This window comes from Ornithorhynchus anatinus, chromosome 13 (genome assembly GCF_004115215.2).
Source record: "Ornithorhynchus anatinus isolate Pmale09 chromosome 13, mOrnAna1.pri.v4, whole genome shotgun sequence".
NCBI lineage: Eukaryota > Metazoa > Chordata > Mammalia > Monotremata > Ornithorhynchidae > Ornithorhynchus > Ornithorhynchus anatinus.
The window spans coordinates 23,032,754-23,049,614 of NC_041740.1; the positions used below are offsets into that span (position 1 = coordinate 23,032,754).

General features: G+C 64.2%; 1 protein-coding gene across 5 annotated transcripts in view; it reads left to right on the top strand.

Annotated features, from left to right (window-relative positions):
* STARD9 (StAR related lipid transfer domain containing 9) overlaps positions 1-16,054 on the top strand; it is a 106,851-nt gene extending 90,797 nt beyond the window's left edge. For 2 of the 5 annotated variants that reach the window (XM_029078391.1, XM_029078393.1), the window contains 11 exons: positions 216-9,857; positions 10,200-10,391; positions 10,672-10,840; positions 11,227-11,367; positions 12,337-12,439; positions 12,555-12,676; positions 13,018-13,082; positions 13,235-13,512; positions 13,720-13,799; positions 13,912-14,070; positions 14,973-16,054. In XM_029078391.1, coding sequence (XP_028934224.1) covers positions 216-9,857; positions 10,200-10,391; positions 10,672-10,840; positions 11,227-11,367; positions 12,337-12,439; positions 12,555-12,676; positions 13,018-13,082; positions 13,235-13,512; positions 13,720-13,799; positions 13,912-14,070; positions 14,973-15,074 — 11,053 coding nt within the window. In that variant the 3' untranslated portion in view covers positions 15,075-16,054. Of the gene's footprint in view, positions 1-215; positions 9,858-10,199; positions 10,392-10,671; positions 10,841-11,226; positions 11,368-12,266; positions 12,440-12,554; positions 12,677-13,017; positions 13,083-13,234; positions 13,513-13,719; positions 13,800-13,911; positions 14,071-14,972 lie in introns of those variants that run through there. The other 3 variants (XM_029078395.1, XM_029078394.1, XM_029078397.2) reach the window with 3 other exon arrangements.
* Positions 16,055-16,861: the final 807 nt, after the last annotated feature.

Sequence of the window (16,861 nt, forward strand, 5' to 3'; positions counted from 1 at the left end):
CAGCCCGCTTGATTTGGGATACAACCTTCTGTCCCCTGCTGTCTTCTGTGGGTGGGGGAACCTCTTGTCTGAGCTCATCCCCGGTTTAACAGCCTGGGCTGGCCTAGTCACCCATACCTCAGCTGGAGTGGGGATCTGAGTTAGGGCGGTGGTGGGGAGGAAGAAAAAGTCGGGGACCGTTCTTAATTATGTGTGTGTCTCCCATGTGTCTGCAGGCGAGAAAGCTGCTCCTCCCCAGGCCCAGGCCACGGCCTCTCCTGGATATCCCGGTCAAAGAAACCCCCATCTCACCTGCACACCAACTCCTTCCAGGAAAATGAACTTTGCCCCCAAAATCCGGGGTTGTTCACCCCGGAGCACAAGACTGCTGTCAGACGGGACTCACCCACCCAAGACGCCCACCTCATCCTGAGCTCTGGGGTTACACTGGGCTCCCTCGGAGGGGCCCCGGGGCTGTGCCGAATAGATAAGGATAAACGGTCTGGCCAGATGGTGCCCCGAGACCTGCCCTCCGTAAGCCGTTCAGCAGAAGAGCTAAAGTCGAGGGCGGAGCCCAACAGTGTCAGCCCCGGCTCCCGAGCGGGCAGGGCCTCGGGAGCCCCTGGGCCTCTGGAACAGAGACGGCGGGGTGAAAGAGACCCCCAGAGAGAAGGGACCTTCCTGACCAGAAAGGCCCTAAGGGGCACAAGTGGTGGTTCTGCCTGCCCCTGGGAAGCCTGGCCCTCATCCGAGTCCCTAGGCCAAGGAGCCAGCCCCTGGCCTGAGACAGCCAAGTCACTGTCGCTTCCAAACCTGGTGACTGTCATGCAGCCAGAGAATTCCAGCCCACCTCACGAGGCAACGCTCCACAGATTTGCCTGGAGGCAGCCCAGTACAGATTTAGAGCTCAGGGACTGGGGAGCGGACCCCTGGTTTGGAGAAGGTGGGGATGGCATCTCCTCTGACCCGGGCAGCTCCCTCTTGGGAGACTCCCTTTTGTGCACGCGAGCCCGGGTGGAGACACAGCAGTCAGATCAGGAGGGCTCCTCTGAACAGCGGGTGTTCCCAGAGCTGGAGAATTCAGAAACCGAGGACAGTCAGCTCTCCCAGGACTCGCTAGCCGACAAGGGGCTCGGGAAGCCCACCCTCTCGAGCGGTGAACAAGGTGGAGGCGGGGCTGAGGCCTCCCCGCCAGCCTCTCCCAACGCCTCGGAGAGGGAGTTGTCCCGATTAGAGAGAAGTTTCTCCCTAGATAGCTTGTCTGACGCAGAAGGGATGACAGTGGAGGAGCTGCTGGAGAAACCTGGCTCTGAATTCCCCGAGGAGGTCCCCGCAGAGATCTTCTGGCACCGACAGAGACCCCAGCTGCCCGTGGTATGCCAGGAGGAGATGGCCAGCCCTAGGGCCTGGGCCAGAGAGACGAGAGCCAAGGGGGCTCTCGGCCTCCAGATGAGCACTTCGTTTTACCTGGCCCCGTCGCCCCAGCCCCTCGGCCAGAAGCGTCAGATAGAGATGCCGGAGTTCTTCAGTCCCATCGCAGGGGGAGTCGACACAGATTCTTGGGGCTCCCGGGGCTCCCAGAGTAATCTTGGTGGCCCCCAGGGAGCGGCAGGCTCATTTCGGGCAAGTCACAGTGCCCAGGGAGCCCACCTGGATGAGAGGGAGGGCCCCAGCGGCTGGCGGAAGCTGGGTGGACTAAAGAAATGGCCTGGCTGCCGACAGCTCCCAGAAGCCCCCCAGCTGCCTCAGGGGAGAAGGGGAGAGGGGAAGGGACTTTCCCAGGCCACCTGGGGAGCCAAGGCAGCTGGAGAAGGGTCAAAACTGACCGTGAAAGCAGGAAATACCCCCAGTAGACGGCTTGATGGCCGCAAATATCCCTGCGGTCCTGCCGGGATTCACCAGGCCACTGCTCCTGCTTCCTCGATTTCTCCCAGCGGTGGCTGCTGGGAAAGAGTCTGGCCGGATGCCCAGGCCGGGCGCCTTTTCAATTTGTCCCCCTCTGCTCCTGGGGCCCTGGCAGAAAGCAGGCCAAACTTCTGCTGCCCCGAGAGACACCCCTCTGGTGCTTCTCCAGGTTTACCTGAAGCAACCGGCGACCCCAATTTCCACAACAACTTCTTCCGTCTGTCCCCTGTAAGGCAGCTGAGAGCAGAGCACGAGCGAGATGGGGTGGGCCCTGGACCCCGAGATGAGGTTTCTGTTTTCTGGGGAGCGACGCAAGAGGCTGGCCTTCGAGACTACCCTCCGACGGCCTTGGAGGCAAGACATCCTGACCCGGGGGAGCCGCCAGTGTGTCCAGCAGAAAATGGGGTTCCAGATTCCATCCAAGAAGCCTTCGATGTCAAGCAGGGCCTCTCGGGAGGAGGGGCTCAGCTCTGCAGGACAGCGGGGGTGACAGCTGCCTGCAGGGAGGGGGTCTTCCTGTGGGCCAAGGAAGGCTTCCAGCCAGCGGCCCGGGCTCGGCGAGGGGAGAATTCTGCCGGAGAGTTGGTTCTTCTGTGCTCCGGCAGCTCCCTTGCCCATCCATTGGAGAAGATGTATTCCCGGCAGGTCTCGGCAGAAGAAATAGACAGGGACGAGAGAGAAGTCTACGTGAAGGACCCTGAGCTCTCTCCTCATCCTCCCTATTGGAGTCAGCCTCTGCCTCCTTCGACGGCATCCTCTGAAGCTGCGTGTCAAGACGCCCTGACCGAGTCGGCCTTAGAGCCGCAGGGCAGGACCGCGCCTGAAGTGGCCCGGGACTCAAACCGGGACTGTCCCTTTCTAACGGAATTTGATTGGAAGGGTGACCCAGCAGCATTTTTACAAGCGGAATGCTCTGAGGCTTCCTTGTCCTTGCCAGGTAGCCCATCTAGCAGGGCTGTCCAACAGGGGCCAGGTGAAGCCTCAAAAAGCCACGGAAGGCCGGGGGAATACAACCATTCTGTGTCTTTTTCCATGGCCCAGGAGAGGCCGTTTCCTCAGGACGCTAGCGAGGAAGTAGGTGACTTAAATGACTCACCCGGCAATGCGACTCAGAACTTCACCCACCCAGGACCTGGGCACCAAGGGGAACCAGCCGTCCAGGTCCTCTGGCCATCCACTGCTTCCAAGTCGGGGAAGATGAACTGTCCCCTAGCAGCCGCAGCCGGCGGTGGGCAGTGGCCACCCTTGAACATAGCAGGTCGTGCACCTGATGACCCAGTTCCACAGGCTGGAGCCCTTTCCGGGGAAACATGGAATTCTGGATACAATCTTGGCCTCAGCCTCCACAACACAAGCCCCGGTGATGAGGGCCTGAAAGATGGCAGGGTTCCTCTAGGGTCCAATCCAGCCACCCGGGGCCAGAGTCATCCGGTCCCGTCAGTCAGGGAGACCCCGTCCCCCCCGAGGGCGGGGTCCGAGGCGGTTCTGGGCTCAAAGGGCAACTCTGTGGAATTTGTGTTCCCAGCAGAGGTTACCACACCTGAGGAACCTGACCTGGGGAAAGAGTGGGAGAGTAGAAAAGGTAGAGAAGGAGAAAACGTCCCCAGAAAGAGCCTGCTCACCTCTCTGAGCGAAAGAATAAATGATGACGAAATGGCAAAACTGAGGAGCAGCTTGCCGCAGCTGGAGAATGACATTTGGGAAATCAGATCCATCCAGAGAGGGCCGCGTTTGGCTGCTCCGCCTCCAGGTGGTCCGGCAGAGGCTGGGGGTGGGGCTAGGGCAGATCTGGGAATGATTCATCTCTTTCTGAATCCAGAAGACTTCAGGAGTGACCTGGCCCACGGAGATCAGTCCGTCTTTGCCAAGAAGGTTCAGGGGGAGGGTGGCCCACGAAGCGGCAAGGCAGCCACGGCTGCCGAGGAGACCGACAGCTGCAGCCAACGAGATCAGTCCAAGACCAGCAGCTGCAGAGATCAGTCGGGGACCAACAACTGCAGCCGGGAAGAGCCAGATCTCGGCAGCTGTAGCCCCAGAGATGAGCCGGAGAAGGACGGCGGCAGCCACGGAGATCAGCCCGAGACTGAAATCTGCAGCCAGGAAGAGCCAGAGACACACACCAGTAACCACAGAGATGAACAGGAGAACGACGGCTGCGGACACGGAGATCGGCAGACCCAGAAATCACCCCAACCTGCTCCCAACCCAGGTGACTGCCCAGAACAGAATCAATTTGAGAGTGAGCACATCCACCCAGCAGAGTCCCCTGTGGTCACTCAAGATGGTCTGGGATCCGGGGGAACCGGTGAAAGGCCCCGGTTCTCCCAGAGGGCTTCCCAAAACCCAGTGACCCCAGGAGGGTGGGACTCCAGGCCGACAGCGACTCGGTTTGCCGAGATCTTGGAGGCAGGAGACCCCTTGGAGATGGAGGGCAAAATGGGATTTCGGGGAAGTTCATTTCCTGGAAAGGTAATTAACTCTGAAGGAGCCTTAGGTGTGCTGAGGGCACAAGGCGGCCGAGATGAAGAGTGGGACCCTCTGAAGAGAGTGAGATCGCAGGAGGAAGATAAAGGTGCTCCTTGGTCCCGAGAGCCTCCGAGTCCAGGCCGGGCCAGGGCGCGGGGCCAACCAAAGTATCAGGACTCAGCAAGGCCGCTGCAGGCCCAGAAAGGGAGCGTTGGCCACCCTAGACGTGGAGACTCAGAGAGCACTTTGTCCCTGGACTCCCCAGAAGTAAGTTCCCCCGAAACACCCGGACCCTCGGGTGCCGCGGCCCGTGACCCAGATCTGGACTCAGACGGTGACAGCCCTTCAGAGGCTGGAGCAGTGGCCGGCGTGGAACGTAGGGAAAGAGGAGAGGGAAGGCCCGAAAGTCAGAACCCCCCGGGGCCTCCCGCGAGGGGCTCCGCAGAAGACCATCAGGCAGTGGAGGGGTCTACCAGGCTGCCCTCGGGTACTGCAGCTTGGGGGCAGGCCGAGACGAGCCTCCTGCTGGGAGAGAACAAGGAAACGAGAAACTTCTCTTGCCGTGACTACGGGGGCGGTCGGGAGGCAGCAGAGCGGAACTGGGATCCATCAGGTGGAATCGTGTGTGAGGCTGATAGCGAAGCAGTTGTCGGAAACACAGAAAGAAGAAATCCTGTCGGCGGGCCGCCGGGGACCGAAGCCCTCCCAGCCCCGGAGCTCAAGCCCCTCTCATTCCGGGGAGGCGCAAAGGAGGAGCGGCGGGAAGCCGCAGCACTCTCCGCGAACGAGCTGCCTGAGGCTTCCCCTGAGCCCCTGGGGCTGGCCCAGGCGAGCTCAAGGAAGTCCCAAGCAGGCGCCGGGCTCTACGAGGCCCTGGGGAATCACTCTGAGGAACACCTGGCCCAGGGCATCACTAGGCCTCACTCTGAAACTGAGTCGGGGGATGCGGCGGGGTCCCGGGGCCCACTCGTCCGCTATAGGCAAAACGGGGTCCAGGCAGATATTCTTCGGGGACAGAGTGAGCCACCGAAGCCATCTGAGCATCCCAGAGCTACAGCAGACCCCGTCCGAGACCCGTCTGGGCCCAGGTGGCGGCTTCACGTAATCCAGGGAGGGACCAGAGGCTCCCCGCTGGAGTCCGAGGCTCCACCTAACCGAGCTGCCCGGAGCACCTCTCCTGCTTCCTCCAACCCTGGCGGGCGGACAGTGCCAGGCTGGGGTTGGGGAGGCCCGGATGGAGACCTCAAGACTGAGGAGAAGCTAAAAGGATATCTTGACCCATCCGGACCGGGACCCTTGCACGATCCTCCAGCTTCAGAGAAGGAACTGGCATCCTCGGCTTCCAGGGAGGGCGGGAGAGGGCAACCGCTGTCCGGACGCCGGTCCCTGGATCTTTCCTCCAGCCCCGTTGAGGTCCAGCGGGGACTGAGCCAGGCCAAGGGAGGGACCGCTGCTGCCGTTGTGGAACCCCAGTGGGAGGGCAGCGGGCTCAGAGGTCAGAGGGCCGGAGTTGCCGGACCGGGCCAGAGCCGGGGCCCAGTGGGGTCTGCTCGTCTTGGAGGTCCCCTACGGACAGCGACCTCACTGCCTGTCCCTGATGCTGCCTCGGCCCACCATCCCACCGCCGGAAGCCCAGTCCCTCAGGTGGCCAAGGTGATCTGTCTGGGAGAAACCCAGCCCCGTGAGTGCGGGCCGGCTGCCTCCTCCCACCAGGCCGCTGCAGCCCCGGCGGGGTCCGGCCCAAGCGGAGCCCTCAGTGCAAGGGGTGCTTTCTGGACAGACACGACGTTGGACTCGGAAGGAAACGTTCGGTCCGGGCAGACGGAGGCCTGTGGGAAATGGTCTCCGCCCTTTCCCAGCCCAGCAAGGGACAGTATCTGCCCTGGAGGCACAGAGGAAGGTCCAGAGCACAGGAAGTTTCAGGATCAGGGAGGCTGCAGAGCCCTGAGCCTGCTTGAAGCCGAGGAGGAAACTTGCGCCGCCAGGCAATTATCTAGAACTCGGACTGAACCTTTACGGTCTCCTTTGGCAGTCGGGAACCAGCACGTAGAACCTCCAGTGGACGTCCCAGAAGCAGACTCCCCACTGCCTGAGGCCCGAGGGACCCCGGGAGGCCCGATCCCGCCTGTGGCGTGCTTCCCGGCCACGCAGATGGGATTGCTATCGGAGGGCAGCGAAGCGAGGGAACTTCCCACTGCCCTTTCTCACGGCCTTGAGAGAGGCAACACCCTGAGAGCGGCACCCGGCTCACACCCTCTGCAGAGAACCAGCCCCGGGAGCAGAAGAGACTCCGATAAAGGGGACAGGTACCCCGGCAACTCCCCTCCAGTGGTCAGCCCTGGCCTGTGGGAGCCAGGGAAACTCACCAGTTGCCGTTCTGCTGAGCTTCCTGGGGAAGCAGTGCATCCAACCATCCCCCAGGGACGGGACCCCGGAGACACCGCTAGCAGTAAGGAAAAGGAATCGTCGCTGCCCCCCTCAGAAGCGGCCAGTCCCAGGACAGGTGCTGGAGAGCAGGAGCCCCGAGCGGCTTCTCCCCATATCTATTCCGGAAGCGGCTACCGTCCCCCAGTCCATGGAGCCAAACGTCTCCCTAGTTCGGAGGCTGCCCCCTGGGAGGGCCCCAGCACCTCGACTCCAGGAGCCCGAGCAAGAGGGGACTCCCCGGACAGCAACCGTCGTCGGGTCGGAAGCCCCTGGAAGCAGGAGCAGAAACCGAACCAGCTCCCCCGGCCCCGCGGGAGGCGAAATCCCCCTCAGGCTGGGTCGGCCGGAGGGGCCCGCCACTCCAGGGCCAGAGGTGCCGTGAGGTCCAAGAGGAAAAGGCTGAAGCTTGTATCGAACAGGAACAACCCCTCACCCTTGGGATTCCGGTCTGCAGGCAGTCGCCGGATTCCCCACCGGGCCCCCGTTGTCCTGCTCCAGGCCGTGGACGGGCCGGGAGGCCTCGGGGGACAGGAGGAGCAGGGGGCTCGTGCCCCCCCAGGTCACTCCAGCCCTCAGCCCGGGCTAGGGGTCTCGAGCAAGCCTGGACTCTCCCCACCGGCCTCCTCCGGGTCCCTCCGGGACCTCAGCATGAGCGTGGAGCCTCCTTCCCCATCAGCCACCGACACCTGGGGGCATGAGGCGTTCTGGGCGGTAGGACCCGGCGACTCTTCCCCGGCAGCCTCCGCAGACAGCACCCTACAGGAAACAAGGGAGGCCTGGGGTGCCGCTGACTGCGGCCAGACCCCCAGTCGCCACGGCCCGGAGCCTGCCTCAGTCCCCTCCTCTTCGTCCCGGGCAAGCCCAGCAGAGCCCACCCCCGACGGAGGAGCAGGAAGGGCCCCGGACGGTCCCGGACCGGGCAAGCCGGCACCGGCCTGCTGCGAGGGAGGGGTTGCGGCCCATTCTGGGGAAGAGAGGGACCTGCCGCGCTTCCGCGGGAGTGACGTTACCCCTTACCTGTGCTGCCGGCAGCTGGGTGGGGCCGGGAGTGGGTTTGGAAGTGTCGGGGTTATCAGTGGAGCCCAGGTGCCCGGTGGTCTGGAGCCCCGGCGGTTGACCCGGTGTTCCAGTTTGGGCAGCGTTGCGACCTCACAGAGCTCCCCGTTCCACTCGCACCTGAACACCTACGCCGGTGCCTGGGGGCTCTCCAGGACCCCCGGCAGCTCCGAGGGCCTGCAGAGTGAAGGGGAGGCCACGAGCGGCCCCAACGATCCTTCCGGAGAAGCAGCCGAGGCGGCCGCCAGGGCTTCAGCCGAAGAGCCTGACCCTGAGCGGATGCAGGTGGCCGTGCGGCTCTGCGTCGCGAAGATGTCTTCGGGGAGGGCCAGGACGGCCACCTGCGAGCGGAGTACTCAAACGCTGCCTCTCCCGGGACGGAATCGGGGACGACCCAGACGCTGCTGGAACGGCCCCGCCGAGCCCGCCCAGAGGCCAGGGGCAGGTCCTGTGTCCTCCCGTGACCAGGCTGCAGTGTGCATAGGTACGCAGGCGTTTCCCCCGTACCTCTCCCACGCCTCGCGCGCCAACTCTGCACCGCTGGGGAACCTCTCCCGGCAGATCCAGGCAGAGGGGAGCCCGAGTGGAAAGTGGGTGGGCTGGGGCAAATCTGCCGTGGACTCCAGCCCCCCAGACGGGAGAAGTGGCTGGGGGAGACTGGGCTCGGAGACTGGACCCCACTCTCCAGGGCCACCGAACACCACTTTGAGCCTGCCCGAGGATCCGGGCCACCGGATGAAGAGCGAGCAGAGCCTCCCTACCCGAGACCCGAGACCCGAGAATCGCTCCCCGGGATGGAGCTCGCCCAGTTGCAGCCCCCTAGTTTCTTGGGCTACTGGCTCAGAGCCCGGCTCTCAAATTCACGGGCTTTGGGGTTCAGCGGCCAGCACTGTAGCTAGCCATTCGGGCTCCTGCGGCCCTCTGCCTCCGGGTCTCTCACCTCGGGGGCAGGGATCCGGGCCCCGGCGCGCTTGCAGAGGAAGTTCCCTGGTGGACAGGGCCTCATCCCCGATCCTGACCCTGCGGGCCACTCGTCCTTATCCTTGGCTGCCTGAGGCCCTGGCCAACTCTGCTGGAGATCCTCAGGAGCCGGGGACCAACCCTCACCGAGCCCGGGAACGTGGAGGGGACAGTTCTGCCCGGAAGGACCCGACCGGAGAACGGGCGAACCGGAGTGGAGCTGGGGTCCGGACCTGCCAAGAGAAACAGAGCCTGCGGCCCTCGGACTGCCCCGGTCCAGCCAAGATCCCACTCTCAGCTCGGCTGGGCCGGCCCCAGGTCCCTTTGGAGCGGCACGGTCGGGGCCGGCCGTTCTACGGCCCCCCGGCGCGTACCCTCTCAGAGGGCCCCTGTCGTCCATTGCCCCTGGAGGGTCAGAGTGGAGTCGTGAGGAGGAGCGCCAGTTGCTTTCTGCTTCCCGTGACCTCAGAGGGCCCTGGGACCTGCTCGGCCCTGGCGGCCAGCAGGGAGGAAGCCCCACGGTGGTCGAGCCAGCCAGCCATTGGGGATGAGGCCCCGGTGTCCCCTCCCCTTCCAGGCAGCCACTGCTCCTGGAGGCCTCCTGCCTCCTCCTCCTCCGGAACGGGGGAAGGAGCCCCCGGCTTGGGTCCGGCCAGTGATGGCGGCCCAGAGAGGACATCAGGACGGGGCCTTGGGCCACAGTGCTCCAGCTTGAAGGACCTTCCCGTCCACGACAAATTCAGTGATTGGTCGGGGGTCCGCAGCAGCTCCCCCAGGGGCGGAGCTGGGGGACCCCTGGAGGGCCCGGAAGCTTCCCTGGGAGAACCTGAGAGCCGGAGCCAGGAGACCCCCCGGCCACAGAGGCAGCTGGCCCGGGTTGGGGCGGGCATCCAGCCGGCCGTGAGCCCCCTGCTGCCGGCTCTCAGCGTGGAGCTCGCCGAAGCCAAGCTGCACTACGGGCTCGGGGCGACGGACGCGCTGCTGCAGGTTCTGCAGAGCGGCATGGGGGAAGCCCTGGCCCCCGCCAGTCCAACCCCACTGGCCCGGGAGGAGCTGTACGGACGGTAACGCCCCCCGCTATTTCCACGGTGGTTTGGGGGGAACCTGGGAGGGAGGGAGAGTTGTGGGGAGGACCCCTCGTGTCTCTCCGGGGCCAGCCCTACCTCCGTCAGTGTAGAAGTGGAGCGGAGGGGTTACGGTCGGGGGACTTGGATCTTCGGTTCCCTACTTTACGGACAGTGGAGCGCCGATCAGATCAGATCGGCTGGGGGGAGGGAGGGGCAGGCGTTCGGAGCCAAGGCTTCCTCCCATCATCTCTGGTAGCCTGGGCTGAGTCCCAGAGAGGTCGGGCGGTGAGCAAGCCTGACCTCCCGGCTGCCGGGCCGACCACCTCCATTCCGGTCCAGGCACGCGAAGGCTATCGAGGCCCTGCGGAGGGAGCGGGCCGAGCGATTTCGGCGGCCCAGAGCCCAGAGCCTCAGCCCCCAGAAGGACCTGAGCCTTCAGCCGGCCCAGGGGATGGTCCGAGACGCCGAGCTACCCAGCCAACGGCGGGATTACTTGCAGCAACTGAGAAAGGACGTGGTGGCCACCACCAGGCAAGGACGGGCTCGCGTCGGGCGGAGGAAGGTCAGGCGTCGGTTGTTTCCCTGGCCGGGGGGCCCGAAGGCGGCCACGGGGACCAGCTCGGCCCCCTCCTACCTTCGTCCCACGGAAGAGGCCAGCGGGCTGGGTTAGCCGGGAGGAACTGGGAGAGGAGAACTGGGTAAGGGGGAAGGGGAGGGGTCACGCGGGAGTGGGAGGTGACGCGCGATGGGGGTCGTTTCCTGATCAACGGAGCCAGTCCCCCCTCCTCCCCTCCCTCTTCCACCACACCAGGTTCCAGGAGACCCAGCCAAGCTCTGCTCCCTGCCCATCTGAGGTGGAGCTGCTGCTGCTGCTGGACCACCGGCGGGCCTGGCGGGAGACCGAGGTGGAAATTGCCCGGGCCCGGGCCGAGCGGGAGAAGAGGCGTCTCCGCCGGCAGATGGTCTCACAGCTGCGGAGGGTGCTTAAGTCGGGGAGGGGAGAGCGGTTGGCAGCTCTAGGCCCAGGAACGGCAAGGGACCGGGTGCGGGTGGGTCCGTTCACTCATTCGATCGCATTTATTCGGTGCTTACCGTGTGCAGAGCGCTGGACTGAGCACTTGGGAAAGCACGATACAATATACGCACGTTTTCTCCGCCCACGGTGAGCTTACCGTCTAGGCACGAGAACCGCGAGGGAGTGGCCGGGGGTGGGTCTAGGCTCAGGAATGGCGTGGAAGTGAGTGGCTCTGGCTCAGATTTCCTGCTCCGCAGTCCTGGCTAGGGCCCTAAGGCAACATACGGGCCCGTCTGTGGCTTGTGAAGACGAAGGGGCCTGGGGACTGTGGTCGATGCCGACTCTTCCTAGGAGGAGACAAAGCTGCGTGCCCTGGTCAGCTCCAGCTCCCTGGCTACCGGCTCCGGCCCCACCCTCCCTTCCAGCCCGACCTCCGGCTACCACAGCGGCAGCGTGGCCTGGTCCGGCCCTTGTCCCCCACCAGAAAGCCAGGTGAGCTTAAGGTCGTCGAAGGCCGGGGGCGGCAGGTGAGGGTCCGGGGTAACTGGCGTGGGCCAGGTCAGGGCGGGGGACGAGGGTCAAGCGGGTGGAGCCAGGTTAGGCTTCTACTGTCTACACGGGCAGCTCAGGTCATCTGTTGAACAGTTGAGTCCTCAGGTGTGCAGGTATGAGAGGAACTTAGGTTTCTAGGTGAGGAGACAGACTTTAATTCCGGGGTTCTTTCCAGCCCCGCTCAGATCCTCCTGGTGGAATTTATTAAACGCGTACTCTAAGCAGTCAATTCTGGGGTAGATACAAGGTAATCAGATTGAAGCCAGCCCCGGCCCCTACAGGGAGGGCTCACAGAGACGCGGGGCGGGGGGGTCCAGCCCGGACAGCTCGGGGGGATCCAGCCGGGGCGCAGGGAAGGCCAGTCCTATTAACCCCATTGATTTGGCACCTGTGTACGGTCTAAAGACAGTTCTGTAACACTGCACGCTTCCCTTTCTGATTGGGATCATCCCAGCCACCCTTACCGTCTTGGGCTGCGACTCACCAAGCTTACGAATTTGCTTCCCATCGGACCTGGATGGTGGAGGGGAAAGAGGGAGGGGAAGAGCCACTGGGGTGGAGGGCAATGGGAGAGGGAGAAGGGGGTGGGGGAGAGAGGGAGAGAAGGGAAAGAGAATACGAATGAAAAAGCTACCGTCACGAGTCGGTTATCAGTCGGTGGTGGTTACGGAGGGTCCGCTCTCTCCAAGCTACCCGGCTGGTCGGTTCTTCCATTTCGCCTCCCTCCCCGGTCCCCGTCTCCTCCGAGCCACCCCCAACACGCCACACCGGACACGGTCATCAGAGTTTAGGCGGTGGTCGGGTCCTGGCCGGCGTCACTAGCCCTGCTCCTCCGTTAGGTCGTGATCCCCCTCAGTGTCCCAGTCCCTGCCCTGCCTCCAGCCCCGGGAACCACTCTCTGGACTGCAGGGGGATCCGGACCCGCTGAGCTCCGATTCCGCAAGGGACCGCCCCGAGGGGAGGCGGAACGACCACCGTGGGGCTACGCCTTCCGGGGCGCCCCTGGCCTCGGGTGAGTGTGGGTCCGGGGGGGGGGGGCGGGGACGGGGTTCCCCCCCCCCCCCCCGGCCCCGGCTGCTGGGCCGCAACCCGGTCCCGTCTCTGGCCGTTTTCTCCTCCCGTCTCAGAGCCAGGGAGCCCAAGTCGCAGCCCTGACCCGGGCTGCCGGAGTTCCCGCCCTGGACGGTCCAGCCCCGGTCCCCTCTACCAGGACCTGACCCAGCACATCCTGGCCAGTGTGACGGCAGAGGTGAGTGGAGTCACCCCCCCCCCCCCCGGCCCTTAATAATGATCATGTTAAGCGCTTACCGTGTGCGAAGCGCCGTTCTGAGCGCCGGGATGGTTACGAGGTGATCGGGTTGTCCCCCGTGGGGCTGACGGTCTTCCTCGCCATTTTCCAGATGAGGTCACTGAGGCCCAGAGAAGCAAAGTGACTTGCCCGAGGTCACACCGCAGACAAGCGGCGGGGCGGGGATTAGAACCCACACCCCGACCCCCAGAGCCCGGACTCTTGCCACCACCGGCCACGTTCTCTAGTGCCGGAGGGAGGCCGGCTCGGGAGTGAAATCGGGGTTGGCCTTTCTCCCCCAGGTGATGGAGGCCTGCTCAAACCACCTCCCCAACCTCTTCCGGGGCCGGGTCGCCGCAGGCTGGAAGTGAGTTCCGACCGGCTCCCCTCCCCGCGGCCCCCTGGGGAAACCCGATCTTGTCCCCCTGCGGCCCCCCGGACCCCAACCTAAACCCGGGGCCAGCCTCTTCCTCCAAGACTGAACTCTTCTCCCCTCGGGGCCCTGCCGGCCTTCCCCAGATATCAGTGTGAGGAGCAGGAGGTGCTGGTTTACTACAAGGCGTTCCCTTCCTCCACCCGGCACAGCTTCTTGGGGGCCGGGGTGGTGCCCCTCCCCCTGCCGTGCGTGTGGGCAGCCGTGAGAGACCCCACCCTGCGGCCCCTCTACGACAAGGCCGTCCGGATCGCCCAGCTCCACCGCAGAGTGACCGGCTCCATCCAGTTGGGTGAGCCCGGGGTCGAGGGGGGCGGGAGTCCGGACAGCGTAGGCCCGCCGGAAACCGCGCGGCAGTGGCCAGGTGAGGAGAGGCGGGGGTCACGGATCGGAGGGACGAGAGGAGCGGCCGGGGCCGCTGCTTGGTGGGGTCCCGGAGCGGGCTGGAAACCGCCGGAGCCAGGGAGGGAGGTGCGGAGGGGAGTGGGAGGCCGAGCGAAGACCGAGGCCAAAGCGGGGCGGGGCAGGAGCCTGGAATCCGGGCCAGTGTCCTCTTCCCCTTCCTTGGCAGTGTACCTGGTGAGCAGCACCTCCCCGTGCTTCTCGAAGCAGCCCCGGGACTTCTGCTGTGTCAGTGTGGAGGCCAGAGAGGTAACCCCATCCGGGCGGGAGGGGACCGGGATGTGGGCTGGAGCCTCCGATCGCTCCAGCGGGAGGTGAGCCGCTGCCCGGTCGGCTCCCGGCACCGTCCCCCCGTCCCCAGGGCTCCCTGGCGGTGTCGGCAGCGCGGTCAGTCTCCGACCCCTCGATGCCTCGGCCCCGCCGAGGCCTGGTGCGGGGAGAGATTCTACCCAGCGCTTGGCTCCTGCAGCCCGATACCGTGGACGGAAGGGACGTCACCAGGGTCATCCACTTGACCCAGGTGAGTTTTCTGCGAGCGCCTCGGGGGGAAGAACCGACTTGGACGTTCTCCATGGGACACCGCCTGAGTGCCAGGTCTAACCCTTCGGGCTGGACTGCGGCGAGCCAGCGTCCGGGGTCTATCACAGGGGCTAGAGCGGGGAGAGAACGGCTGCAGCCAGGGAGGGTGACCGTTTGCTCGGTTTCCAGGAGAAACTCCAAACCCTTGGCTTCGAGGGGCGCGGGATCCGGTCTCTGCCCTCTGCTTATCTTCGCTTAGCCCATCGCATCCCCCTGCGCTGACTCTGTTCCTCCCAGTCCACGTCTCATTCTCTCGCTCCCGCTGCCTGTGATTTCTTTCAACGTGCCCCTCCCCTGCTGGATCGTAAGCTCCTTGAGGGCCAAGGTCACGTCGATTTAATTCAGCCTACCGCACTCTTCCAGGAACTTGGAAAAAGGGTGGTATTTGTTAAGTGGTTCGTGCCCAGCCCTGCAACGGAGAGCTGGGGTGGAGCCAAGCGAATCAGCCCACGCGGGGCTCAGAGTCTTAATCGTCACTCTGCAGATGAGAGGCCCAGAGAAGCGAAGTGACTCCATCCACTAGACCTTGCTGCTTCTCAGTGAATCGAGTGGTCTAACCAGCTCTGACGGGCAAGAAACCTTGCGTGGGCCCCAAATCCCAGCCCTAATAATCATGACATCGATTAAGCGCTTACAGTCAGTTGTATTTCTTGAGCGCTCACCCTGCGCAGAGCGGTGTACTAAGCCCAACGTGGAGTAGATGCGAAATAAGCAGAGCAGACAGGCCCTGACCCCGCGACTCCTCTCTCTCCACCAGCGTATCGTCCGTCTGTCCCCCGATCCTGCCTCTCCTCGGGGTTCCCGCCCGAAGGCTGACCTCTTCCCTTTCCGCTCTCGTTCCAGGTGGAGCTGGGGGGCCCGGGCCTTCCCGCCCGGCCGCGGAGCTCCTTCGTCAAATGCCAGCCGCTCGCGATAGCCGGTCTGGCTGCCTTTCTCCTAGGCTAGGACCCAGCCCCGATGGCACGAGCCAGAACCCAAAGCAGCTCTGCCGGAGCCGGCTGGGACCCGATACGGTGGGGGGCAGAGGGGGCAGAAGCCGATGAACTCGCTGCCCTCGTCGCCTCCTTGTCCTGCCCCTCTTGCCGGGCAGGGGAGCCTGAGTGGGTGCAGAGCACCCTCAGAGGAGGCTGGGGCCTGGGTTGGGGTAGAGAGGACTGAGTGAGCATCTCCCGTTGGCTCCCGACCCGCCGGAGGGATAGAAAGGGTGGCCGTGAGCGGAGGGAGCTGCTGGGAGGTTGGGTGGGAACGACTTCTTCTCTTCCCCGGAGAAGCTGGGTGCTTCCCAAGCTGTTTCGAGAGACTCGGCCAGACATCCGGATGCTCCGCTAGGAGTTGGGGCTCCGTCCCGGAGCCACGGTGTGGAAAGCCTGGAGGCCTGAATGGTTGGGATGGGGGGCCGGGCGGGGATCGGGAAGGTCCCCGCATCCTTGGCTGGGGGCCAGGATCGAGGCGCTGGCTTTCCGACTTGGTACGGCATTAGCCCAGGCCGATTCTAGCCACACTTCACGGCAGCCCCACAGTTCCGGGCCCCTCCTAGCCCGATCCCCGCTTTTCCCACTCTAACACCTGGATCAGAAGCCCCTCTTTCCCAGCAGGGAACCAAGCTGCTGCCTGAGGTTGGGAACCAGGAGCGGGGACTCGGGGCATCCAACTGCCCGGGCTTATTTCCCACTGCGACCTCAGCCCTCTTCCCAGGTCACGGAGGGGAAGCGAGAAGACCTTGCCGATAGCCGAGGGCTCCAGGCCTATTTAGTACTGGACAGGAAGTCCAAAATGTGATTTTTCTACAAGTTTTTGCAGTTTCGGGTGCCTGGTTATTATTTATTACCGATCGAAGGAAGGAGTTTAAAAAACAAATCTTCTTTTAGACTATTTTTGGATACATTTGTAATAAAAAAGACACGCAGTCCCAGCTGGCGGTAAAACTCTTCTGTTGTGGTCTTTTCTTCCCCAGTGCTGCAGCTCCTTTAGGGGGCCTGACAGTGGCTGCCCAATTGTCCTTTCCAAGCGCTCGGTACGGTGTTCTGCGGACAGTAAGCGCTCGATAAATCCGACTGAATGAACCAACGAGGGGAAGGGGATGCTCGTGCTGGTTTCCTGGGCCAGCCCGGGGCCGAGCCGCAGCCCGCTGCCCAACCACGCGTCCGTTCTCGACCGACTTCCCTTCTGGAGCCGAGTGGGGCCTGCCTCGGCCATCGACGCTGGCTTGGGACCCGCCCACGCCTGTGCCAAGGAGATGCTCACGCCCCTTCCCCGCCGCTGCTCCCGGCTCGGCCTCGCACCAGGAGCTCAGCCCCACCCAGCGGCTTACCCGCTGCAAGTTAAATCGTCCGTTCGCCCTTGCGGGTGGCTTAGTCACTGGGCTGTGGGGATCCAGCCCACGCTCCTGACTTCATTCCCTCGTGGCCCGGGGGCTCACCGTCTCTCACCCGTGCCCTCCAGCTCCTCTTCTCACCCGACAAGTCCGGGGTTGGACACTTTCCCTCTTGCCTTGGGACTGGGACTCCCTGAAAGAACAATATACCCCCACTGGGTTCAGGGACTAGGAAGAAGCAGGCAGAATCAGGGAACGGGGCCGGGAGCCGGAGAGACCAACGCCGGAGCTACGGCCGCCTCGCCCCGGGGCCCGAGCCGACCCCCTTCTCCCTCAGGCCAAGCAAGGGACTCCCTTCGGGTCCCCTTGCTAAAGGAAAACCCCTCTGCCAGAGCGAGCCCCAGACGTAAGAGTGACA